This window comes from Microtus oregoni, unplaced genomic scaffold (genome assembly GCF_018167655.1).
Source record: "Microtus oregoni isolate MIOR12 unplaced genomic scaffold, Mior012 000001F_ref0000356, whole genome shotgun sequence".
NCBI classification, from domain to species: domain Eukaryota; kingdom Metazoa; phylum Chordata; class Mammalia; order Rodentia; family Cricetidae; genus Microtus; species Microtus oregoni.
The window spans coordinates 80,009,218-80,036,622 of NW_024543060.1; the positions used below are offsets into that span (position 1 = coordinate 80,009,218).

A 27,405-nucleotide genomic window follows, 5' to 3' on the forward strand; every position below is an offset into this window, starting at 1 on the left:
CTACAAAGCAAGTTCTAGGACAGCCAGGATAAACAAACAAAAAAAAAAAAACAACAAACCAAAAGTTTCCTATTAAAACAGACAGTCATAGCTTTAATATTTTCTTGTATTTAATAAAAGTCTCACCTTTAAGTTTGCTTTTGCCAACTGCTGTGAATAATTTATAGCCTCTTTCCGAGACTCCCTGAGTTCTTGCCTTAATTCTTCATTCCTTCCTGTAAGTTGATCAACTTGGGCTTTCAAATGCAAACTGGCATCAAAGATTCCTTCTGCATTCTTTGATTCTATAGCCTAGTATATTTATATTACATATTATAAATGAAATGGAAAACAGTAAAATCAGAGACAAGAAAAATATGTCTTTCAATAATTTAATCAACTTCCTACGTTCACTGGCATGTCTAATAAGACTGTTATTTAAATTTATATATATAGTAATATTTATAAAATTTAAGTTTAGCTTATGTTACTGATTACTTCATTATAATAAATAACATTAAGTAAATATTAATCGATAAGTAAAGCAGAAAATAGCCAGACAGTAATAAGATGATCAGCATTCATATAAGAGGCAGTTTCTTGTTAGCTGGGCAAATACTGGGTTTCTCACATCTTCACTTCCTCACTTCAGCATCTAGAAAGTAGAAGAGTTAGTTCTGCCAGTCTGGGGATGCACTGTGATTAGCTGCTCTGGTACCTGCCGCTGACACTTTCCTGCCATAACAGGCCGTACCTGAAATGTATAATTCATCCTATTTCTTAAGGTGCTTTTTATCTGAGTATTTTATCACAGCATCAGAAGCAGAAATCCCTAGAAAAGGACTGGCTGCAGACAGACATTATCATCACACGTAACTTACATTAACCAGTCTTTCCAGACTTGGGATGATTAGAGAAGTTTCACCTCCTTTCACATCAGGGTCCTTCTGCATGTCCTTAATAGCTTGCAAAATTTCTTTCATGCCTTCTTCAAGTTGCTTATTTTCTTCAACTAATTCTTTTACTGTAATTATATTTTTTCACATTGAATAAATATATTGTTCTTACAACTTACATTTTCCATGTACATGACAGATTTTTCAGATAAAAAAAAATTGGAGGACAAAAATGTAAATAAAAAATCCAACTATAAATGGAACAAGAACAATCGACTTAAACACCATGCCTATTTTAGTCATATGCATACACACACACACACACAGGCAAACATGCACAGGCACACATGTGGCATAGCTCTGTTATATTAAAATCCTTATATTTTTATAACTTTACTTTCACTTAAGCATATAAAATATGTGATGTACTTTTATAAAAAATGGAACTTTAACATTCTATAACAATAAAAATGCCTATGTAAACCACAAAGCTATGTAACAGGGACTAAGCTAAGATTATAAAGACAATTAAAGATTAAAAAATAACTAATTAGCCGGGCAGTGGGAGCAAATGTCTTCAATCCCAGCACTCAGGAGGCAGAGGCAGGCAGATCTCTGTGAGTTCGAGGCCAGCCTGATCTGCAAGAGCTAGTTCCAGGACAGGGCTCTAAAGCTACAGAGAAACTTTGCCTCGCAAAATCGAAAAGTAAATAAATAAATACATAAATAAATAATAAAGTATTAAAGTTTACATTCTAGTGTAGAGAAATTAGGTATAGAAAAGGAAGAGATAATAGTGACTTACATTTATTCTGAAATTTAGCAATTACCGTCCTACTTCTTTCTAAGTCTCTTTCCTTCTCAATTAGTTCTCTTGAAAGAAATTCATTCTGAACAAAGAGAATAAACATGTTTCATAAAATATCACAGTAATAAATAGGTGTCAGGTTAAAACAATGCTTTATAAATTCAAGTTTAGCACATCAGAAAAGAGGCTACAGAGACAGAGCAATTATAAAATGAAGGCCCAAGGATAAAACCAGAGATGCTACCACCTCTTCCTCCCGCTCTCCCCGTGGCTGGCAGGAGGCTGGGGATAGCAGCAGTTTCTGTCCTAGTATCAATTGTTGTTGCCCTGCACGGTCTGTCTTTACACTACCTGTTCTGCCTGGCTTCTCTGACGGTCAAGTTCTATTTCTGCATTTCTACTCTGTTCTTCTTGGATCGATAAATCCTGTGCTATATTTGCATTCTAAAGAAACATTTAATATATTAGGCAAGTCAACAAGTTCAAAGCAAATATATTGTAATTATTTTAGTTTTTATTTTAAAGTACAGATCTGTTATTATAAATGAGTTTTAATGTGCAGATAAAAAGAAATCTTATCTAGAACTCTGGTAAGAAAATAAGACAAATTGCATGAAGAAAGCTCACCTGCAATCTAAGGAATACTAGCTCTTTCTGTAGCTGTTGTATAAGATTTTCAAGGGGATCTAGCTGAGATGACTTGGGCTGTGCAGTAACAGGCACAGGATCTGCACTTCTCAACATCTCAGTCTGTGAGGGTGACTCACTCTGTCTTTTCTCGTCTTTTACACTGAGCTCAGCACACTTCACTTCATAATGGAACTGTTCATCTTCTGATGTTACTTTTTCCACATCATGGTCATACGATTGTTGACAAAATACTGCGGACTTTTGCCCATGTGATAATTTCTGCATTAATTCTGAAGCTCTTGGTGATGCTTGAAATGATGAACTGCTTTTCTGTAAGAATATGTTTTTTTCTAGAGCTTGCTGGCTTCCTGACACTTTCTTCACACACTCCTTGGAAAGAGAGCATAGGTAATCACTTATCTCTTCATTGCTCTCTTTACTGAGGGCACTGACTAATGACTCTAGATTTCTCACAGACTGCAGACATGGTGCTTTAAAAATCTCCCTTATTGTAATAGCTTCTGGAGCTGTAGTATCGTCTTTCATTTGCAAAAATGAGGAACCTCTAGTTAAAGAGACCATAGGATGCACTCCACTTTCTACGCTACGATGAATTGCAGGCAGCATTCTCGACAATGATTGTATGATCATATTCTCCTCTGTCTCATTCTGATCTGATCGCAGAATACTGAAAGATGGTCTCCTAGGCAGCAGCTCTACTGTAGCTGAACTCTTAATCTGTGTTCAAAGTAAATATGTCTCGTTAATCCATCCAGAGATACCAAGTTATTTAAGCAAGTTATTTAACAGCTAAAAAGAGCAGAAGAGCTAAATGAGATTAAGTGAAGAAAAAATGCACTGCTAGTCTTGTCCTTTATTCTTGTTGTCAAAGCAATACTGTTTACCTTTGATTGTGTTTCATTCATGCTTTTGAGGCTCATAAAATTTAGTTGTCTTTCTCCTATTTTATCTTCCTGAGAAAACTTTTCAGTTAGGTTCGAGTCCTCCATGGTTAATCCTACAATATGAATTAACAAATAAGAAACCAACACAAAAATCACTCTCCTTTAATACAATGCAAGAATTAAGTTTTAATTCAAACAAAAGGTCCAATATTTCTAAAATCCTAGATCAACATGTAGCCAATATAACTCTCTAATCTTGTTTATTTTTAATAAGTTATCAATAAAATGAGACTGACTTGAATGTACCTTCTTTATCATTTTTATGCTAATTTTAAAGTAACCAATAATAAGTTGTAGAACTATTTAAGTCCTAAGAGAGGGCAGGGTACCCTGCCATGTGGGAAGTCCAAGACCCTCCCCACTCCATCAAGACTCAGGAAGGTGTGCATCCAAATAGACTAGGATCCCAAAAAGCCAGTACATGCAGTAGAGACACATCCCAGTGCCATTATCATTGGCTTCTCAGTCTGCCCCAGTGTAATTACTAGCTGCATTCTAAAGAGCTATCTTTACACCCACAGATAAGAATGTATCTCTCACTCTCTCATCAAAGAAACACCTCTTTGCAGCAGATGGACACCATTACTAAAAGCCATAACTAGTGAAAATACAGAGAATAATGACTATGGGGAGTCCATTCCCAACTGAGAACAACTGAAACATAACCCTTATACCGGAGGCTCACGGGACATTGCAGAAGGACTGAAACATGGTAAGAGGCAGAGGACCAGGGAGTCTGCTGAAAGACTGAGTCGTCTGTGTATGACAGGGAAATCACAAAAGACAGCTGCTTAAACAAGACCTTAACAGTGACGACACCAGTTTACATCTTAACACGACTATGATCAATCACACGGGGCTACCACTACGTGAAAAGCTATAAGAAATCACAAACTGCTGAGAGGAAGAATTAGTTTTCCCTTAGATAAGGACCCTACCCAGTTTACCACTGTCGAGTGGTCAGCCCTAAAAACCAACGTCAGAGAATACAAGGTGGAATCAGTAGGCTGCATTTACATATTTATTTGCACACACACAGACACACACACACACGCAAGATGGAGGGAGGAACATGGGAGTGTTATGGGAGGAGAAAATAAGAAAATAATATTTTAATTTTACAAAAGTGTGTAATGCTTCTCCAAAGGACCCAAAGTTCATTCACAGTACCCACACCAAGCAACTCACAACTGCCTATAACTCCATCTCCAGGGAACCCAATGCCTTCTTCTGGCTTCCATGGGCATTGGCACACATGGTGCAGAGAAATGCATACAAAAGTAAAAATAAAACTTAAAAAAAATTTAAAGAAAGAAACACTTTCTACATGGTCCTCAAAAACGAACTTCAGTGGATGGTACAAAAACTACATTGCCTTTCTAAAAGGTAAACAAACAAATGTATGTAAGTTCAGTGAAAATATTTAAAGTAAATAATAAAAATAACCTTCCAATTTACAACTTTCACAACAAAGTGCCATTCTAAGGTGACATACACTGACATAAAAATTACTGTTTTAAGCTTAGCCACAAGAAAGTGGATAAAATCAACAGTCTGTACCCTGAATTTGTCAAAAGTGTATAATTCCTAAACTTGGTTGTTGTTTTGTTTAACTGTTTCAGGGTAGGATCAAACCAATTAATACCTAGCTATCTCCTTTTCTGGATAATATTTTCTCCTATTACTTGGACCAGACTCCCGGCAACAGAGCACAACAGAGCAAAATCAATTGCCACACCCAGCACACCCCAGGTCCAGGGAGTCCTCCCCGCACGACACTTTCACAAGTATAGAGTGACTGAGAATACCTGAAGCTGCATTTCTTCTTCCTCTTTCTTGAGCCATTTGACGAATTTTTCTTTTCAAATCAAGTCGTTCTTCCTCGAGACTTTCAATCTGCAAAGTATGCATTATTAGTAAGTAGTTCCCCTTAATCCAGACAAGAAAACCGTCAATTGAGCACCACTTGCCTCTTTCAAAAGTATCTGGTTTTCAGCTCTGTACTGCTGCTGTTTTAAGCGTTTACTGTTTCTAAATTCAGTTAAATCAATCATTGTCTTTGGTTCAAGGCCTGAAATAGAAGGCAATATAATTACAAACTTAACAACTGGCAAACCAGTGACAAAATCTTCATAGAACATCAGGTAACTAGGATTATACATCAGTCGGTATCACTTGAAACCTGGAGATTTCTTACGCACGAATTTTCCAGACAGTTAAACTCCAAAGCACATTAAAGCTAACTAATTAGAAAACCCTGACAAACACATATGCAAAGGTGCTACGATTCATTAGGGAACCCAGTCAGGAGGTAAACTTGGATCCACTCTCACTTTCAACTTGTAACTTAGATACAGAAATGACATTATTTGTTTGTTTATTTATTATTTTAATTTGCCCAGAATATAATAAGATTATGCTTAGAGCAGTGCTGGGCAGGTAGCAATGTTTATTAATACTAATAATGTTATTATTGGTCTAATTCTTTCAGCTAACCTGTCTCCTAATTTGTCTCCTAATTTGCCTCCTAATTTCACCTCCTGAGGTGAAAAGCAGGATCAAGACAATGTAAAATAATTGTAAACCACACTTTGATAATTAAAGCTAAACCCCTAGCCAGGCAATGCTTATATACGCCTTTAACCCCAGCACTCAGGTGGCAAAAGCAGGCAGATCTTTGAGTTCAGGGCCAGAATGGCCTTTAGAAGTACAGACAGAATTACAGGCCAACCAGAGCCATTGGTTACACAGAGAAACCCTAGGGGAAAAAATTTAAAAAAATGCTAAACTCCTAAAGGCAGAAAACTTGGCTTTTGTTGCAGCTTTCTAGATATGTTAGAAGTTACTCAGTCATACTTCTAGGCTCCTAGCTATGACCTGACCAGTCAAGTTAATCAGAAACCTTCAATGGCTAATATAATCCTAAATTCTAGTGAGATTATTTATTCACAAATAAATAATCCATATAAAGTATTTCTTTTCTTTTGATTTTTTTTATTTTATTTTGTTTTGTTTTTTCAAGACAGAGTTCCTCTGTTTGTTTAGCCTTGACTGTCCTGAAACTCACAAAGATCCACCCGCCTCTGCTTCCCAAGTGCTGGGATTAAAGGTATGAGCCACCACTGCCTGGCTTTATTTTTCTTATACACAACAATTTTATAGATTTTTCAGTTTAACTCTGAGAAATCCCTAATTGGTATTTAGCAAGTAGAATGAAATCTTATTTAAATTATACTATTCATTGTAAGGAAGCACCCTAGATGATGCACCTTAGTTATAACTTACAATATAAACCAGCAATATTAATGATTCACCATTTATTCTAAAAAGTACATAAATTCCAAAGTTCCATTTGTAAATTACATCTTAGACTAAATGGAACTCTTAAAATACCCAAGTAAAACATATGCAGTTTAAATTGTATTTCTATGTCCTTAGAAGGTTTGCAAATTACTTTTAAATGGCCTCATCTGAAACAAAATCAGTTTGTAAACTAACAATTCATACAGATGTTTCCTATTTGTAGAAATACAGTTGTCTTCTCATATTTAGCATAATAAAATGCACTTTCACCTTACAATAAGCAGTTATTACTGAAGACATACCAGGCCAATGAAAGCCATGTTCCTTACCAACCATCCCAACACAGTGAGGTCCCTCAACCATTTCACTCAGGGTATCTCCACTTTTAAGTGTTTCTACAGAAATATTTATTTGGGGAAAAGTCCCCTTCAACTACTGAGAAGTAAATAAACAAACCTATCATAATGCCAGAGGCAACGCACAGGGGAAGAAGGAAGAATGTGTGTGGAATGAGAGGATTCTGATTGGGGAATAGGGCCACTGATCCTACCAAAGTATAAACAGAACAAAAGTAACAAAGAAGACTTGAAAAGCAGGGTATAGGAAAAAGAAATGTCTCAGAAATGAGCTTACCGGCCTGTTCTCTAAGGGCTTCGTTTTCATCAAGGACATCATTGATCTTCATCTCAAGTTTATTGATTTCCTTGGTCAATACTTCAATCTCTCCATCTCTTATTTTAATTTGGGCTTTACAATTCTTTATTTCAATAACAGCATCTTCTAAGCCATATACACCCTGAAAAATACCCCATCTAACTTAAATATAACATAATTTATTTGAACAAATAAATGTATGAATTTACTTTTATATGAAGTTGAAGGGTAAGCCTACCCACACCTGTATTTTATATGGCAGATATTTTATAACTAATACATAAAAATGATTTATAAACAATATTTATGTATCAGTTATAAAATATATTAAGAGTATTTTACTAAGCATCAATAAACCAAATCTAGTAAAGAGGGTAGAATAAGAACATCTGACACCGCAGCAATGTGACTCAAAATATTACATACGAAACACTGAGTACACAGACATACACATAAAGGCATAGACATAAAAACATAAAAATAAAATGAGGCATACCGATCAGAGTATATAAACATACATATATGGTTCAAATGAGCTTTTCTCAGCTGTGCTGACAACGCTCCCTCCAAAAGCCAAAGACCACCTGACAGAAACCCCAGTACCTTTTGAGCTGCTGGTCAAGGTTTCTAAGAGACTCTCAAAGCGTACAGCCTGTTGCTGTTGCCCTTGACTGTCCCCCAGAGGTAGAAGGACAGTCTCAGACACCATGCATTTCAGAAACAGTGCCAGAGACCCCTGGCTGGAGCAGATTCTTAAGCCCCTTCCCTAAGGACTGGCTTTGTGGTGCCAGGCACCATGCAAGCTTGCAATGCAGGGAGCAACTAGCAGACCTGCACTCCTGTGGCTTATAAACCACCAGCACCAGCATGGCACAGTAGCCCTAAGGGGAGCTGCTGGGGTGAGTGAAGCCAGGGTTACTGCAGGAGAAGCCACAGCACCACTTTACTAGACAACAATCGAAACATCTGTTCTATACCTATAATAAAGTGCAATCCTCTGTATCTATGCAGAAGGAGGAAACCATTACTGAAAACCACAGCCAATCAAAATACATAATTGTGGAGGTCAGTCAGGCTGGGGGCCATTGCAAAAGAGGGGGCACAATCTTAAGAGTGAGATAATCAGGGAGATTGTTTATCCTACTAAATGTCAGAAGTTATGCCATAAAGTCTCATCAACACGCCTGCCTACATAAGACCAGAGATATGCCCAGGTAGATGAAGAAAACCCACGAGGCCTCAACCCTACACAAAGAACTACAGGCTATTACCGAACGCTGAGTAGGAAAAATAGTCTTCTCCAGTAAAAAGCACAACTGGTTATCCAACATCAAAGAAACACATAACAGTAATACATGCTGATAAAATTGTATTTAGGAAGATATACATATATACATGTAATAACAATTAATGAAAAAGGAAGCAGTGAGAATAAGTAGGGGCATGTGGGGGGTTGGAGGGAGGAGAGAGGATGGAGAAATACTATAATAAGAATATCAAACATAAAAGGAAAAAATAATAAACTTTTTTACAAAAGACAAAAAACAGCTTTGGAAACAACCCCCATGCTATAAAACAAATGCCCAAGAATTTGAATAGTTTAAAAGCAACAGAGCTATAGAATGTTTTCTGCATGGAACACGATACCAGCCACAGAGCAGAGCCCATGTCAGGGTGATTTGAAGCTTTTTGGCGGACAGGGTGAAAATACTTACAGATTCATAATCTTTTAATCTCTTCAAAGCCTCAGCCAAGTCTTTATCCTTCTCCCTGGCATCAGCCTCAGCCAGGTCGGCTATTCGCTCAGCCTCTTTGGCTTTCTCTTCTAGACTTTGTACTTTTGAGTGAATCTTCATATAATTAGTCTGCTGATGAAAGCTTGAAGTACCTAACCACATGAAGACAGAATCACGAGTGAACTGAGTTGAGGAATTAATATTCCTTCCTATTAGTCAGTTGTTCCCAAACAGGGGCAGAAGACGTAAGGCACAAAAATTCTTACATGTTAGAATTTATATTTGTGAAACCAAGGACCAAGTACTGTTTTATTCATTAATAAAACCAACTAAAAAGTAGAAGTGAGTACAATTACTCTAACTAGAAGGATGTGGATTATAAAAATGAGTGTAAGAGACATATTACTAAGACAGAGGATGTTTAATGGTCACAATAATCAACATTTTTTGACCACCATTGACAGAATAGATTTTCAGCTGGACAAATGGCCAACCTCAAGGTCTAGAACTCTTCTTTCTTCTCCACTTCACCAACGGAATCTTTCCACTGGTCTATAAAACTTAAAAACTTTTCTAACTTTCCTTTCTCCTCCTCAGCCTACTACTTTCTTTTCTTTCTTTTTTACCTTTTATTCCCCCACCCCCCCCCCCCAAAAAAAAAACAACAACTAAAAAGATTTCCTCCATTTTTTCTCTTTTTCTGTTTGCTTTGTATTCAAGCATGGGCATTACTAAGCTTGATGATTATCTCAGTGTTTATCTTGAGCTACCACAGAAATGAACAGTTTGTTTTTCCTAGGTGACATTTTATGTGGCTGCCAGAACTCAGAATCTTACGGTGCCCCATCTCTCTGCACAGTACTTCTTAGTCTATTTCACCTCATCAGCCTCCAGATTGGAAGTATTCCCAGAGATTCCTTTTGCGATTTTTACATAAGCTATAGGCCCTCGCCTGATGACCTAGACAAGTCTCATAACTTCAAATAGAATTATGGAGATTCCATAAAGTATGCCAAACTTCAGTCTTTAGCCTACATTGTGCTTTAAGAACTTTAGAAGAGAAGCCATATACAAGTATCTGTTTAGCATCTTTAGCTGGAGCCTAATAAACATCTCAAATTGAACATGTTCAAAACACTACCTCATCATCTCTAAACCTGCCCTTCTCCCCATCCTTTCCAAGATACAGATCAAAAGTCCTAATGAGTGACCCTCAAATCCTCCACCTAACTAACCCAACTTCTATCACCTTCAAAACACAGCTAAAACTGACTTTGTTAATACCTCTGTTAGCATAAGGCCCAGTGTATGAGGTCATTCCCATAGTGTGGAAACAGTTCTCCCTGCTTCCTACCTTTAACCGCTACTGTCTACAGCAGACACAGTCTAGGTGAGACAAAATCATTCCCATCTCTTTTACCCAAAATAAAAATCAAAGTGTTCACTATAAACTAAAGACTTTTAATAGCAGGCCTTTAGCATCCTCTTTGATCTTTTTTCAGCTACTTTTCATTGTTCAGTGTTGTCCAGCTACCAGCCGTTACCCGCTGACTCCTAAACAGGTAGTGGTTTTGAACACGCTCCCACTGGTTCAACCATACACCCTGCTTACTCCTTCCCTGCCTGTCCAGTGAGACTCACTTCACTGTATAATACAACCTGTATTTCACACCTACTTTTTTATCTTCAGCAATTACAAGTACGCCCATTTGAACTGCTATACCTCAGTATAGTACAACATGTACTTTTATAGATATACTAGTATTTTTCTCAAGGGCTTCAATTCGGAGGATTTGATGTGATAGACAACATAGTATAACAATCAAAGAATAGAATGAGAGATTTTTGTAGAATTATTTCAAATGCCAACACACAAAATGATTTCTGAAAATAACTGACTACATGTACATATATGACCATTTTAACTTTCTAATACTAATGTCTAAGTAATTTTCAGCATTAGAAAGATGACAGAAAAGTATGCATTACTTACAAGTTTAAACACTAGGAATCTGATATAATTAATATTTTACAAATTAAAATATTTATAATTTAAAAAATAGTTTAGTAGCATATCAATTTTATTTTGATAGTCTTCTGAAACACAATGATATATGGAAGTCATATACTTATAAAATATTAGATTACCTTTGTCTTTCTTGATCTCATTTTTCAAATCTTCAATAATAAAAGTATTTTTTTCCATTTCTTTCGTGTACTGTTCTACCTGTTCAGTAAGCATCTTAATTTGACTGTCTCGTTCCTGGATTCCCTATAAAATGTTTTGAAGTATCAAATAAACTTTCTTGTTATGAACACAGTTTTTTTTCAACTAATAAGAGAATATATATTCTTGTGGCCAAACTATGTTTCTTTTAAACATTTCTATCATATTAGTTAATTTATTTTGTGTGTGTGTGCTTGCAGGCAGGAGTGTGGAGGTCAGGTGACAACTTGTAAGGGTCAGTTCTCTTTTTTCATGACACTGGTTCCAGGGACTAAACTGGGGTGTCAGGTATAACACCAACGTGGCGCCAGACCCAGCAAACTATGTTTCTTAAATATTCCTCCAACTGTACTGCAAACATGTAGTTTACTGTTATCATGTTAATATATAAAGATGGAAAATGTATTCCAGAACTCCCTAATATTTGTGACTTTTATAACTTCTTACATATTTTTCTCATCATCCATTGAATCTTATCTCTACCACTGTAATGTTTGCTTTCTCTGTGACTTTTGCACTTTATGTAGAAACAACATCCTCATTGTTCTCATTCATCAAATACATCTCAAATTCTATTCTGTCTTTAGTACTTTAACTGGAAAGAATACACATAAGGGAAGGGAAGGGTTTTTATTTATTTATTTATTTTTTGTTGTTTTTCTGAATGAGTTTGTTTTCCTAAAAATAAAACCTTTAGGAAGCACATTAACAATATAACCACACTTAGTTTACTTGATTTAGCATAGGCATAAATATATGATAATAAACGTTAAAAGGTAGTAAGATTTTAAAATCAATAGGTTTTTAATAGATTCTTAGAATTCCTGACTGACAATACATAGTAATATAAACAAGCAAAATAATTCTAATCTGAATATACCTCTCACTCTAAACTTAACTCTGGTCTCGCCTTCCCATATTTGGGAATGTATGAGAAACTTCACAGTTTGTTACACACTCAGTAATGGAAGCCACCAATTAGGCACGGTGAAACACACAGGCCAGCTCGGACATTAACATAACATGCTGATATTGCAAATTTTGAGGTTTTACCTGTTTCAGAGCCATGATGTTACTTTTATCAGCATCAAGTTGGGCATTTTTAAGTTTCTCTCTCAGATTATGTAACATTTGCTGATATTCAATGATTTCATCATCTTTGGAAGACAAAATTAACTATAAACAAAACAAGATACGTTATTTAAAAAAAGAAAATTAACAAACCACTTTTCATTTATAGAAAATAATAAATACCTTTAGTACATTTAAAGCAATACAAAAAATAAAATGCTTTTAAATTGTTTTTTAGTGTGTGGTATACAATGTGTTTGTTTGCATGTCTGTGATCAGGGGCTGACAGGGGTATCATTCTCTTCAGCTCAGGTCTTTCATTGAGCTTAGATCTTACAGGTTATATAGATTGACTGGCCAAGGAATCTGCCTGTCTCTGCCTCCCCAGTATGCTCACAAGGTACCAGGGATCCACACTTCGGGCCTCATGATGCCACACAACTACTGTATCATCTCCCCAACCCAGGAAGTAAAATTAATTTAATAAAAGAATGTCAGTAACTACAACTATTATAATACAGATTGAAATTTACAATTCAACCCTTAAAGGAAATTCTCACCTCGATTCTCAAAGTTATACAACTACAAAATATTTTATATGTCTATTAAGTAAACATTAAAATTTCAGAGAAAAGTACAATGTATCTTTAATGAATGGAAGAGTATGTTATATTCTTAGCTACAGGGAGCAAAACGTCATAAGGATGGTAATAAAGATCATAAAAATTGTCCATAAGAGTCTAAAAGTCAAAAACAAAATGAGAACAGGTTTTTAGGTATTTAGACATGCAACAATTTAGAAATGTAGAAAAAAATGTAGAAAAATGTAGAAAAAAATGAATGTACCTAGAAAACAGCTCAATCAAATGAATAAAAGGGAGAAAAAAATACTCAAATCCTACACAAGTCTTTATGTAATAAAAATAGTGAGAAAGATAAAATATTCAAGAAATATTATTTGAATAAAAGTCAGCTTCAACCATTACACTTTTAAAAAAATAAATATACCTGTTTCAAAGATTTAAATAAAATACAAAACCAGAAGATAGAAGAAACTAGGAATAAGATGAGAAAAAATTCTTCTTTCTTTTGCAAAGTATATTAGTCAATATAAATAATCAATCATTTATCTATTTATCTAAAGATAATGTCTCACTACTCAAAAGTCCAGGCTGGTCTTCAATTCAAGACCCTCAGCCTTCGAAGTAATAACATTAGGCAAATATGCCCTCTAGCCCAGCAATATTAGGAATATCTAAGTATAATTAAAAGTCAAAAAGAATTAAAATATAATAAATTTAATTATTCCATATAAAAAAGAAGCACTTCACACAAAAATTATAAAAATCAAAGATAGATAGTTATAATTTAAATTACAATCACACTTGCAGCAATTGATTTTACCAAAAAAATATAAATATATATATATGTATATATGCATGAATAACTTCTCATTAAAACACTGCTTTCAAAAGAAAAACTGTAAACCTCCTAAACATCACATTAGGGAAGTAATTCACTATATGTACAAAAATTAAATGATTAAATGTGATTCAAACATCTGTTTCTTTCCAAAGTGGAAATCATATTCTACAGCTGAAAGACTCTGGCTGCCACTTGTTCCTGTAAGGACCTGGAGAGCAGCCATGCTCATTCATTCATGGATTGTCAGGTCACAGACACTGCTGTTTCCACGCCGAAGCGGCAGCTGAGTGATTACAACAGACCTGGATAGCTCAGGTGTTTATGTTCTAGTGTTTCTAGATTAACTAAGCCTTACGTGATTCACTCGGCTTTATCCCTACTGCAACTACATTTGCTTAAAATATAGATTATCTGAGATTTCCAAATAATAAACAATTCCTCATTACCCATATGGTTTATGTGAGCATGGCCGGAAACAGAGACAACAGAAGTGTGACAGCTTTTACATAAAAATGGCAAATTCAGTCATCTCTGATCATTCACAAATAGCAGCCATCACTATCCCAGCTCTGGAACAGGTCTGACTGGGAAGTAGGAATCAGGTACACAAGAGGAACTCTGCCAAGGCTTTCCAAATGATTTTGACAAATCTGTTCCCAATCCATTCCTGATTAATCCTGCCTTTAACACTTGTCTAATAAATAAATGAATCCAAGGACTACATATACAAGTTTATAACTGTTCTAGTCAGAACACATAATAAACTTCTTCAAAACAACATAAATGTTATATCTGGTTTAAGTCCTTAAAAATCAAAACTGAAGTTAAATCAAAATAGAAAACAAGAAAGTCCTCAACTGAGAAAGCACCTTCCATTCTTCCACTTTTGCATTGACAGCCATCATGACTGGATCATCCTCTTCATCTTTTGCTTTCAGAAGATCTGTGAGCTCTCGCACCTAAGGGTGGCAATCGGTTCATGAAATGGTGCAAATCAGTGCATTTAATGTATTATTATATATGCGTATTTATTAATGTACAAATACATGCTTGCAGATGCCTTATTTTTCATATGCTATTCATATAGCACCTATAGTTAAAGGTGCTACTTAAAGGCTGTACAATACTAAATGAAACTGTAAAATCTGAAATGCTCCCAAACTGGATATTCTTTATGGTACCACAAGTGGAAAATTACACATCATATTTCATGTGCTCTGTTTTAGTCAAAAAACTAAAGGTGTATGAGCACTGTATTAAAGAACATGAATTCAGGGACATAAGAACTTCACCATAAGGAAACCTGACCCCAAGTATTTCAGATAAGCTACACTCAACAAATTGCTGTGTACTTACTAATAGAGAATCATATCTGTCAACATTATTTAAATTTTAAATAAGTTTATCCTACATAAATAATAAATAATATATTGATATTTAATATATTTTCACTGTTTTTAAGACATGAAATTAAATGTAATTGCCACTGGAGGTTACGTTTTTAACAGAAAATCTTCATATCCCCACACTTATTCATAGCACTGCTGTCTACACTCACTCAGGCACCATGTCCATTCCTTAAATGTCCAGAATCACAGGCACGTATGAGAGAACCCTTGTGGACAAGTATTATCGGGATGATAACATGTTACTATATTAAGAAAAGCAGCAAAACCCGCGTGTTAGAAGACTAAAGTACTTCTAGTGTCAAGTCAACAGCAATGACTTCGTATGGAGCTATGCGAGAATGTCTTGGTTTCAGCAGGACTCTTACTTGAAGTCGATAGTGCTCGTTCTCTTTCTTTATCTGGTCCATAGCAGTGTCTGTCTGGTGCACAAGAGCCTTCATCCTGTTATACTCATCAGTCATCTTCTCCATTTCCTGGACAGACTCTTCTAGATTTTTTCTCATCTCTTGGTTCTGAACTTCAATTTTCTCATTAGCTTCCGTTAACGTCTAAAAATGTTAAGTAAGCTATTACTTTAAAATAGTTTTAGAAGAAACTGAAATTCATATTAGGTTAAAATTAAACAGAGCCACAGGGCCCTCCAAAGAAAAAGTAATTCTTCACAGACCATTAGGATTGATATGGCATTGGGCCATTAAGTCAAATTAAATGCCAAGAAAATTGTATATAGGATCTCAATTATTCTTGGAGCCCAAGATAGACAAATATAAGGAGAAAATAAATATTTACAAATTCGGAGATACAATTTACTTTGTGCTTTAAAAGTACATGTTGTAGCCAGAGATGTGTCAGCGGGGAAAGCACTAGAGTCTAAGCATGTGAAACTCAGCTTGAGTCACTAGACTGCACATAAAGCCAGATACAATACTATTTATTTTTATTCCCAGTGCTCCTGCTGTGAGGTGGGAGAGAGAAAACAGCTGAATCCATCATTTGCTGAGCTAGATCCCTGGAATACAGAGTAGTGAACAAAGAGATCCTACCTCAAACAGGACAGAAGCCGACAGCAAAGAGCAGAGGTTTTGCTCTGAGCTCCACACACGGGCAAGCACTCGCTCACACACACCAATGTACAGACAGCCCTGCACGCACACAAACTAAACACTGAAAATACAGTGGTAAGCACATCATCAAAACTTACCAAGAGGGAGAGATATTGGATTCAAACCACCCTGATATTCAAGTTTGTAAAACCGTTGCTCTGAACTTAGCCATTTTACCTGAATTTCATCCAAATATTGAACAAGTTCATAGTTCTTTTTAGACAGCTGTGATCGGTAGTCACTGTCTTCTCCTCTCCTTGATAGAAGTGACTCTTTTTGTGAATCTATTTGTTTCTGGTAGTCAATAATGTCCTGACGAAGCTGTTCATTCTGAGGTTAGAGCAAACACAGTAGTCACCCATTAAAAATACTATCCAGTGTCAAAAGAAAACAACAGGACAATAAACATTGACAAAAATCTATCTTTAAACTAATGCTCCCAGAACACATCTCTAAGTCCCCAAGGTTCCACTACCCTTACAGCCTCACCTTCTTCTTTAGACGTTTGTTCTTCAGTAAAGGACAGGAAAGGATAATCAGAAATGAGAAAGGCAACACATAATTAAAACTAATATTTATGTTTTAAGAAAACAGGAATAAATAACTTTTTAGAAAACTGAATATATTATTTAAAACAGACAAAGAAATGAAAATATTAAGGATGAACAAAAAGAAAGAACATTTAGACTATGTTAAAATAAAATTTTAACTTTAAAATTAAAAGTTGAGAACATGACAGATGGGGGTTAGAGGGGGAAGAGGGATGGGAAAATGATGTGATCATATTTTGAAGTATTTTTTGGTTTCAAGCCAGAAAATTATTATTTAGCACATACACAAAAAATGATACAACTTATAGCTGGGCAGTGGTGGCACATGCCTTTAATTCCAGTACTTGGGAGGCAGAGGCAGGCAGACCTCTGTGAGTTGGGGGCCAGCCTGGTTTGGTTATAAAGAGCTATTTCCATGACAGGCACCAAAGCTATACAGAGAAATCCTGTCTCAAAAAACCAAAAAATAAAATAAAATAAAATACAACTTATAAGATTTCATGAAAAATAAAATTCTCAGAGTGCTAGACAAAGAATTGTAAAGAAAGAATCTACTCAAATGCCGAGTTAGCTGATTAGGAAGTGTGGCGATGTAACAGAAAACAAGATGGACCCACACAAATACAGAAAGGAATAAACTACCTAACGGCCTCATATTTTGGTTGACTTTGTAATTCCCCGAGACAAAGTCATCAGAAAATCAGCTAGTATGATTATCACTGGTTACACAGAGGACATGCCAGTTAAAAATACAAACTTAAGTTAACATTTTAAACAGGTAATTCTTTGTTGAACCACCACATATACTGAAATTTTCTACTAACCTCTCTTCTTAATTTGCTGTTTTCATTTTCTGCCTCCTCATTTCGAAGAGCCAGCTAAAATAATAAAATAAAAATAAGATAAAACTCAAAAGTAATTAACAGCTTATTCCCATATTCACTTGTTGACTTAAATTCTAAATCTTTTACAATAGAGCAGAGAACATTTAAAACTACTAAAGACTTCATATCTAGGACACTAGGGCACAAATAAGACAAAATTTTTAAACCAAGAATTTTTAAAAAGTACAAAAAACAGTTCAATTTTAAAGATTAATAATAATAATAGTAATAAAATAAAAACTGTATATACCAAAAGCAAACTAAAGGTTAAAAATTACAAACATCTAAAGGTAATACTGCCCAATCTTTTAAATGTTTAAAATCATTCTGTCTTTCCTTATGTCAAGGGAAAAAAAAAAAAAACACTCTTTGCTCTTTATAAATTCTGAAATACCTAGAAAACGGCAGTACAGAAGAAAAGTTAATTGAAGCAATCTGAAATCATGTTGGCCTTGGGTTATATCCTTGGACTATCAATTCCTACTTAAGTATGAAAAAGTCATTTCATCTCCTTTATGGACATGAGAAATATGATGTATATAGTCCTTAACATGATACTCAATGAACAGAACAGCAGAAAATGTCAAATATTCTTTTCTTCATCTAAAACAGTGTATTTGTGACAGTGTCTTTTTTCTTCTGGACAAAAAAAATAAAACCAATAAGATGGCTTTTTATTAACTAGTCTCCATAAAACACCCTTTTGATGGCCTTTTATTTTCTGTTTTCTGCCTTACTCAAGCAAAAAAATCCAATCACAATAGCATGCAACACACTCGGAAGGTTCCATAAGGAAGCATAAGATTGTTCTTTAGACACTAGGGTGCAGTAGTTGGATGACAAATCAATGCATACAAAGTACCTGACAGATGACAGAGACCCCATCTTATCTACATTACAGTCAAATAAACAGATGTAGTTCTTGACAATTTCTTACTTCTCATCTTAGGAAATGATGGACTTCGATCCAGAGTGTGCTCTTTGACATTACATACATTTCAATTTCTGTGGCTACACTCGCCTCTGTTTCCAGACTCAGTTTATACATTATATGCTGAACACCCAAACTGGCTTAAATAGCCCTCCAAAGCGTATCTCAACAGTCTTATATCCTGATGCACCCATAAAATATCAAATTATCTTATGCTATTCTTAATATAAATTGAGAGTATCTGTTAGAACTAGAAACTTTGTACCATGCAGCAAAGTTTTGATTATGCTGAAATAATCATAGGTTAAAGGTGAAAGGAATTTATACCTTAGCAACTAAGAAAGGATAGGGGCTATGCATTCATGGTTTCCAATTTCACCTCATCAAAATTCATCAATTCATATAAAACTCACCAAAATAAATTGATAGTAAGAAAAATCACTTGCTTATTTATGAACATGAAATACATTCCTTCATACTCACGTCCAAGACCAAAGTTAATTTTATGTTATTGTAATGTCCTCAGAAAAACATGTCACAAAATTGAAGGATTACTTTCCAAGTTATATCAGTAGAGGTAGGTAACTCCATTCTATTTCAGAGATGAGATGACACAATGAATACTGCTACAAAAATTAGCTAGGTGACATTATTCCTCAACTATTACATAAAATCAAGAATTGATATCAAAGGAAAAATCACAATTGGCCATATAGGATTATCTTAGCATTAAGATTCATTGAGATAAAGGTGTCTTACCTGTTCATTAACTTTCTTCTCTTTATCCAGCTCTTTTTCCAAATCCTCTAATTCTCTATCTTTCTGTTCCAATTGCTTTTCAAGTTGACGAATCTCATCACGTAAAAACCGAGTATCACGTCCACCTGCAGAATGCTGAGCCATCTGAAAGGCATAAGCCAAGGATTAATTCTTCAAAATATAAGCAATTCCTTTTTACTTGAAGGTTCAAGTGAGTCAACAATAAAAACTCAACTTTAGATTTTCATCATGCTTCAACATCAGATATGTAAAATCACAGACATGTACACACCATTTAAAAAGAACTTAAAGTTGGGTGGGTAGAGAGGTGGAAATGATCTGGAAGGCCTTGGGGGAGGGGAATATGGTCAAAATATATTCAAATTTAAAATAGTTTTATATAATAAACAACAAACAAATCTGAAGTTATTTAGGCTTTAAATTATAAGTAAAAAATCCATGCACTTTCCCGAACCACCAAAAGAACCATGTAAAACTAGCTGCAGGCTGTCTGTTAGAGTCACGAAGTCACAGGTTCAGACTAAATTGCAAAGGCTTAGAGACTAAGGGCTGGGAACTATGAAGACTGCTCCTGAGTCTTAGAAACCACCTTGGTGCCCTTGAGCTGCCCTTTCTCGGACACCAAGACCTACTTAGAACAGACAGTACTTTGTAGCATAGCAGAAATCTCTCTGGTACCCATCTTTGTCTAGTTCAGAAGCCATATGTACAGTTGGGTTGTGGCAAGTGCAAAGATTTAGATTTTCAGGTTTAACAAATATGAACGTAAAGCGCCATGACTGGTTAGTACCACTCTATAAGAAGGCCGAGACAGCATCACTTTAAAGCTTCCTGACTTTTAGATGCATCTTAGTTCCTGTTCCTGTCAGTCACACTGTGGCCTGAAACATTCATCACCTGAACTGCCTCACACTCAACACTGCCCACACATCTCTGCTATGTCCCTCTTATCAATTGTTTCTCAGTCCTCTTTACTCCAGGAAGCTTTGCACTGTGTTCTCTAAAAGCATCTTCCAAAATACACATTGTATCCTAAGCTTTTGTTTCTAACTAAATCCTTCTTTATTTTCTTACAAAGCTGGAATTTTGTTCTTTTAGGATACTGTTTCCCTTGGAACTTCCTCAACAGGGAGTTGTTCACTCTTGCAGGCCCAAGAAAAGGTCCCTATTCCAGCTTTCGTCCACCCTGCCACCTCCAAGAAAAGGTCCCTATTCCAGCTTTCGTCCATCCTGCCACCTCCAAGCTGCCAATCATGTCATTCTTCTGCCATGCTCTGTATCTTCACTTGATTTGATTTTACGAGATGGCTCTTTATCCCACTCTAATACACTCATGATACGAGCAAGTCACCAATCTCCTACTCATGCTTCAAAGTCTCAGGAGCTAGCCTAGGGTAGCTCAGTCTTCCATCAGAAATCAACTGAGAGTGTATTAGAAACAAAGAAAGAAAGGAAAGTAGTCAACCTGAGCCATTCCCACAATCCCATACTTTCACACGAGTTATTTAATAACTTTAAATAACTCGTTAAATATAACTTGTGTCTTGATTTACTACATTTTGCCAGTCAAATGCCCATAACATATCCTTGGAAAACGACATTTTGCTCAGTGATTCTCTTACTTTCCCGTTAACAAACGGGACCACAAAGGTCTTTGACTTACCCTTTTCCTGTCTCCAACCTTCCCCTTCCCCAAATCCAATTCTGACACCCTACCTATTTAGCTAAGATTTCATTATCAAAACTTCAACCTCAGTTGCCACATTCTTCTATTCCTTATCTGCTGTCTGGGTAAAAAACTATACAGAGCCAACTCAACGTCGTAAATCACTTATTATAGAAATATTTACTGAGAGTGCTTGGCGTGCTTGACATTTTTCCAGGAGCTTCAAATAGAGCAGGAAATATGAAATAGCCAATCCAAGTACAGAGCTGAGTCAAAAGATCGAGGACTAGAACTGCAATCTGACTGCAGATCCCTTAGTCTTCAGTCCTTGCTCCACCGCATTACAAAGGCTACCTGACATTCCTAATCTCTGAGCATACTGTCCTCCGCCCTCCATTCTTCACCTCACAGATAACCCCCTTTCCAATCTCTCAACTTCTAAGCACTAAGGTCACAGGCAAGAAAAGTTCCCTACGCAGATGCTCCCTGATCCTTTTGTACCACATTCCTTCTGCCCTTTTCAGGATCTCACTGTTTGGAGTTCCCACACCCCTCCATCTCAATTACTACCAAGCCTTCTATATACTTTTCGGGACTGAAAGCTCAGATGGCAACTGTTTTTGCTTTATTCAATGCTTAATTCTTAAAAACCAAATCACAAAAACATACGCTGTACAATGAACAACTCTCGACTACAAAATTTTCATTGTACTTTTCAACCTACTAATAGAAACATCTGGTAATAACATAAGATGATGCAATTAATAACAAAAGGCCGTACCTCTAGTTCATTTTCCAGTTTCATTACTTTTGTCTTTAATTGATTTTCTATTAAAAGAAAAATACAAATGTTTTAATTGGTTAAATTTTCTGCAATCAGATTTTAAGTGAATGTTTATAAAATAACACAATTACCAAATCCATGGAACAGGCATTCTAGAACTGTCTTGACCTGAGTAAGTGAAATCTTACGTCAATGGGCAAAGCCCTGTCAGGAACTCCCAAGCCTGAGAACCATGGCAGATAGGAGAACCTTCCCTCCATCTGAGTGTGAATGTTGGGAATGTGTGTAGAAAATGTCCACCACAGCTTTCTTCCCCGTCATGTTTATGGTTTCCCTACAGAGAATACTGGTAATGATATTTCATTTATATTTTAATAAATAAAGCTTGTCTGAAGTTCAGAGAGTAAAACAGCTGCACTGATCAGCCTTACAGACCAGGCAGTGGTGACACACACACACCTTTAATCCCAGTAGCCACACTAGTTTTCCATAGAAACTGGACAATAGTGGTGCACACCTTTAACCACAGCACTAGAGAGGAATATAAGACAGGAAGAGACAGCTCTCAGACAGTCTTATCCTGAGATTCCTGGAGGCAGGATCATCATTTAGAACTAAGGTAGAGGTAAAAGCCAGTGGCTGGCTGTTTTGCTTTTTTGATCTTCAGATTGAACCCCAATTTCTGTCTCTGGGTTTTTATTAATCGTGCTACAACTACTCCTACCGAGATTAGCTCAATCTGCCTCCTTGTTCAATTGTATACCAGAAACCCTGACTCCCATTTTATCTGTAGGCAATCACCCGACTTCATGTTCAGCAACACACAAGAACCCCGCTTCTCCTTAAGTGTATACAATAAAGACACTGAGCTTCTGGGGTGCTGCAGACTCCATGAGAGCGCCTAGTTCACCAGAAGTCAACTTTTCTGTGTGCCTTTGTACTGTCTTTCCTTCATTCTTTGCCACATCAGTCAGGTCAGTCCCTGAAACAGTGCAAGGATGCAGCATCTTTCAATACGAGTTGAAAATGCATTTTGTAGAATATGATAAATTTTGTACTGACAACTAATGGAGACACAACATTTTTTTTTCCTAGACATTTACCGAATTTTGCTTGTTCTTCTCCAGCCTTTTCGACTTCTTCCAAGGCTAGCTCGACTTCCTGAGCTTTCATCTAAATATAAAATTGAAAGAGAAAAATCTGTATTGTTTACACTGTAATATAAACAGCGAAAATGCAAATAGTTTCATTTGCTAGCTTGGTCATTAGTGTGTACAACGGCTAGCACACAAAGACCGTTAGTACATATTTGTTGGATACTTAACCTGTAAATTCTAGAATGGCAAGATTGTGAGTCATCTCTGATTTTTCCATTAAATTTTATATCCACTGTTTTAAATGTTTTTGTTATCTTTTTCCCATTCCAATTGTTATTATTCTGGTATATAATTTCATTTATTAATACCACATTACAACTGGAGCTTCCCAGCTCCAATCCCCTTCAATCTGTACTATACAACACATCTAATTTTGCTTTCTTAAGTAAATTTCTGAATTTGTCAATTATGTCTCAAAAACTTTTATTCAATCCTAACCTGCTAATAATGGAAAATACAGCCTCAAACCCCAGGACAAGAAATCCCAAACTACCAACCCAATAGCTGTTTGTCTACAGCTTGCTACATGCATTTGCCCTAACTTAAAGAGTAAGTACATATTCTTTCTCAGTATTTATTTATGAAAATCTAGAATCCTCTTACCATTTCACCATTAGCTTCTAGAAGAGACATTTCGCATTTGTACTTGAACTTTTGGCTATATTTATGTTATTTTTAAAAAGTACTTCTTCCCCTACACACTCTTTAAATGTTTTTAGAATAGGAACTAGATTTGCTATACATAGTAAAACCCACTTTAAATATACACTTGAAGAGCTTATTTTTGAGGGATGACATAGGCATTCCAAATATTTCCATAAAGATGAGTTTACATAAGAATCGATTCCCACATTTTCTCTAAAGCTGGTCAAATATCTCCTCCATACCAACCTTCATTAAAGACTGAGTAATTCTGAATAGATGTATCACATTTTCTTGTTCTTCATCTTTTAGTTCGTTTACTTCCACCTAAGGAAACAAACATACAAACAAACAAAAAGGTGGACTATTTCATACCCTGCCCATAAATACAAGCACTCTTCCCATTGTAGCGTTCAGTTATTCCAAAGAGCAATTTCAATTAATCACGTTTTGTCTATGTACAAAGTATTTGTAAAACACCTTGGATAAGGAAATCAATAAATTATCTGCCAGCTCTTCTTGGCGTGGTAGGTCATCTGGGTCAACCTTGATTAACTCTTTCCAGTTTATGTTGGGTGGCATCTTGAATTCTTTTGCCGCCTTTCAGCTCCTACAAGAAGACAGGTGGATTTTAGCATCTTCAAGAAAAATGGCATTGCAGTGCTTACGTTCTCATTCTACCTCTGGGTGTTGACACTCCTGGACCACAGAGAGCACAAGCACGGGCAAACAGCCACGATGAGAATGAGCCCACCTGGCACAGCCTATCCGACAATATACACGCTAAAATTATTAGCTTCCTGGCTAAAAACGAAGCCCTAACCCCTAAATCCTCTCTTCCCAGTCCCCTACCAGCAAAGACGATACCACCTCCCAGCATGTTTGAAATTTGAAAACGTCCTCCGATTCTGAGAAGGGACGAGAGGATTTTTGGTTAAGGGTACAAAGAAAGACTGAACTGGAAGGTGTGTGTGAGGAACCAAGTTGAATCGAGAAGGCCCGAGGCACTGCGGAGGAGAGGGCAGAAGGACGGGGTCGGTAGACTGCAGACTGTCCCTCGGGATTAGGAACCCGTGAAAGACACTAAGCCGCTCCTGGCTCACGGGGAATCCACCCACCCAAACCCAGCCTTGCAACCTGCGGCAGTCGCTCATCTACACAGACCGCCACGGCGGGTTCGGCGGCGTCCCGGGCGTCTCTTCCAAGAGGTGTCCTCGCGCACTCCGGCTCCCGCCAAACTCTTCCTCCCGAGCGAGCCCAAGCGGCGGCCGCTGCTAGGCGACACCACTCCCCGCCCAGCCAAAGACCGGAACTAGGCCCCGGATACGGGGGGCGCCTACATTTCACGACGGTGGGAAAAGCTTTACGGTTATACTTCCCCGCCGAGGCCTTTATTCTAGATGAGGGAAAAGTCAGGAGAAGAGGACTCCACGTCCCAGAGTGCAGTTCGGTCTTGCCGCCGTTCACTCTGGGACTAGAAGTCCCGGAGAGAGAGGAGCCAGTTCCCGGCGTGCAAAGCGGGCAGCTTGCGGCCGCCCTGGAGAGGCTGAGGAAGGAGCGGGAGGCGGGAGGCGGCGGCGGCGGCTGAGGTGCGGCTACCCCGAGATCGCGGGCGTGGCGGACTATGACAGTGCTTTCCACCGAGTCCCTCTCCGGTCCGCTCTCCCGGAGGCTTCCCTGAACCGTCACCTCCGCGGACCCGCCCTCAGGTGAGGTCGGGGGTCAGCGGCCGGGAGGAGATCCAGGGAACATTAGAGATTTGGGGACGCTCCAGCTTGGGGCTGCAGGGCCGGCGGGGTCTGGCCGAGGTGGCGAGGACTCCTCCCGCCGCCCAGGTGTGTGCTGGGGGCTCCTGGTTGGTGGCTTCAGTGAGAGGGAAGTGGGAACAGAAAAGTTTCTGCTTCCCTGGGATCTACCGTATGCTTTGGAGAAGTGGAGCTGGGGGGCCCCCCCGAGTTCACGGTCTGGGGTGAGCGGAGCATCCAGAGCGGGCCGGCTCTAGGCTCGCCCGCCCCCTGCAGCCGCTTGAGGACTGTAGTGCTTATTAAGTTGCGAAGGCCGGAGAAAGGGAGCCCTACAAGAGGGAGACAGGGGAGCCACGCCAAGTTCAGGCATTCTGCTGTCATTTGCCGGGTACCAAGGAGGGGGGCTCTTAGGTGAAAGTGCCTTCTCGGGTATTTGCCGCCTCCCTCGGGCAACTTCTGCCCATTCCATAGTTACTGTACACCAGCCGTAGGCTTCTATTTGAAACATTGTGTTTCATTTACACACACACACACACACACACACACACACGAGAGAGAGACAGAGACAGAGACAGAGATAGAGAGAGATTAAGAGAAAAATCTGTAAAAGCTAAAATTTACTTTTGACAAAAATTTCTGTACAAACCGTTTGGTTGAGAAAAACAAGAAATAGCTTAGAAGAAAATGGTATTTGAAACAAATATTTAAAGAAATTCAGATTTGTAGGGCTGATTACCATGTTTGTTTTTTCCGAATACTGCTCAGTTTCTGTATTATTCTTGTTAGAGGTACAGCAAAACGTGTGCCTACATCTAAGAAGTTGCCACTTGGCGACGTTAAACACGGTTTTCTCATCCATGCTTTGCTCACATCACTGAGCCATTCTAGAAACTAGTATTGGTGAAATAGTTGGCATTTTATAGCTTTGTTTACTCAAGAAAATGAATTATTTTTCATGTTTCTTTTGTCAAAAATACTGAGATGAAACAGTTTTTATGCTGGGCGGTGGTGGCTCAGCACTTTGGAGGCAGAGACGGGAGGTTCTCGGTGAGTTCGAAGCCAGCCTGGTCTACAGGGCGAGTTCCAGGACAGGCTCCAAAACTACTGAGAAGCTCTGTCTCAAAAAACAAAACAAAAAGAAGAAGAAAACAGTATTTATTGATCAAAATTTCACTGGTGTAATATATTAAAAATTTGTTTTTTATCACAAAACTTTGATATTTTTCTCTTGATTTTTATTACATACTTTATTTTCTATTACTCCTTTACTAATTTTGTGTTGTTTGTATTGTTCTTTCTACCCCATTTCTCTCTTTCTAGTTTGTATTTGTAATAGCTTCAAGGGCAGACAGTCTCGATAAATTTTATTCTCTTCGGAAGAAGTAGTTAATTAGTAACTGAAGAAGCTAAGGTTGTAGATCTCAGTGACAATCGTAACTGAAGTGTAAGCTTTCTTAAATTCCGTTGTCTAATTAGTCCTAACAGTATTTTGAGCAATACTTGACCTAAGAGTACAAGAAACAAGAGCAGAAAACATGATTTCGTGAGCCAGGTCTTCATATACCATACCTAACTGTGAGTCAGGACATTTAACTGAAGTTCCGATCCTGCAGCTTGATATATAATTTTTAAAGGGCTAAGATAGTTTTTCGTCGGAATTTCTGTATTTCTCAGATTTTTTTTCCGAGAATGAGTTTTATGCGAGAGTTTTTTAAATGGCCTTGTCGCAGGCACGCATGCCTGGACCCGTGTTCTGCCTAACCTGGGCTTGTATGACCAGTTTTATCTAACCAAAATCAGTCTGTGAGAAAGCCTTGCTTTCTGTAATTGTTATCTCTGTGCTCTGTCCCAGTGGACTTCAGTTCGTTACCCGTCTGTTGTTCACCTACCGCTCTAGTTTCTAAAACAGTGCATGACTGTGAGAAATTTATTAACAAATCCCTATTATGATAAAGGTGTTTTTCAAGATTTTTTTTCTTCCAGGAGGAACTCTGTGTTCAGGTAAAGGAATGCGTGTATAACAAGCAGACACTTGTCTCTCTTTAGCATAGGGCAACTA

The 27,405-nt window shown here is 37.3% G+C and overlaps 2 protein-coding genes across 3 annotated transcripts in view; one reads left to right on the forward strand and one right to left on the reverse strand.

Annotated features, from left to right (window-relative positions):
* Cep290 (centrosomal protein 290) overlaps positions 1–24,863 on the reverse strand; it is an 81,096-nt gene extending 56,233 nt beyond the window's left edge. The window contains exons 1-20 of the mRNA XM_041664539.1: positions 24,739–24,863; positions 24,082–24,211; positions 23,851–23,928; positions 22,906–22,975; positions 21,800–21,846; positions 19,332–19,475; positions 17,582–17,635; positions 16,384–16,536; positions 15,469–15,651; positions 14,564–14,653; positions 12,252–12,374; positions 11,120–11,243; positions 8,951–9,123; positions 7,215–7,377; positions 5,249–5,349; positions 5,087–5,174; positions 3,219–3,331; positions 1,681–1,765; positions 861–1,003; positions 127–291 (exon numbers count right to left, since the gene is read on the reverse strand). Of these exons, the coding sequence (XP_041520473.1) occupies positions 127–291; positions 861–1,003; positions 1,681–1,765; positions 3,219–3,331; positions 5,087–5,174; positions 5,249–5,349; positions 7,215–7,377; positions 8,951–9,123; positions 11,120–11,243; positions 12,252–12,374; positions 14,564–14,653; positions 15,469–15,651; positions 16,384–16,536; positions 17,582–17,635; positions 19,332–19,475; positions 21,800–21,846; positions 22,906–22,975; positions 23,851–23,928; positions 24,082–24,183 (2,199 nt within the window). The 5' untranslated portion in view covers positions 24,184–24,211; positions 24,739–24,863. The remainder of the gene's footprint in view (positions 1–126; positions 292–860; positions 1,004–1,680; positions 1,766–3,218; positions 3,332–5,086; positions 5,175–5,248; positions 5,350–7,214; positions 7,378–8,950; positions 9,124–11,119; positions 11,244–12,251; positions 12,375–14,563; positions 14,654–15,468; positions 15,652–16,383; positions 16,537–17,581; positions 17,636–19,331; positions 19,476–21,799; positions 21,847–22,905; positions 22,976–23,850; positions 23,929–24,081; positions 24,212–24,738) is intronic.
* A 262-nt stretch (positions 24,864–25,125) lies between these two features.
* Positions 25,126–27,405, forward strand: part of Tmtc3 (transmembrane O-mannosyltransferase targeting cadherins 3) — a 40,680-nt gene continuing 38,400 nt past the window's right edge. For both annotated transcript variants that reach the window (XM_041671878.1, XM_041671886.1), the window contains exon 1: positions 25,126–25,310. The gene's annotated coding sequence lies outside the window, so the exon portion shown is untranslated. The remainder of the gene's footprint in view (positions 25,311–27,405) is intronic.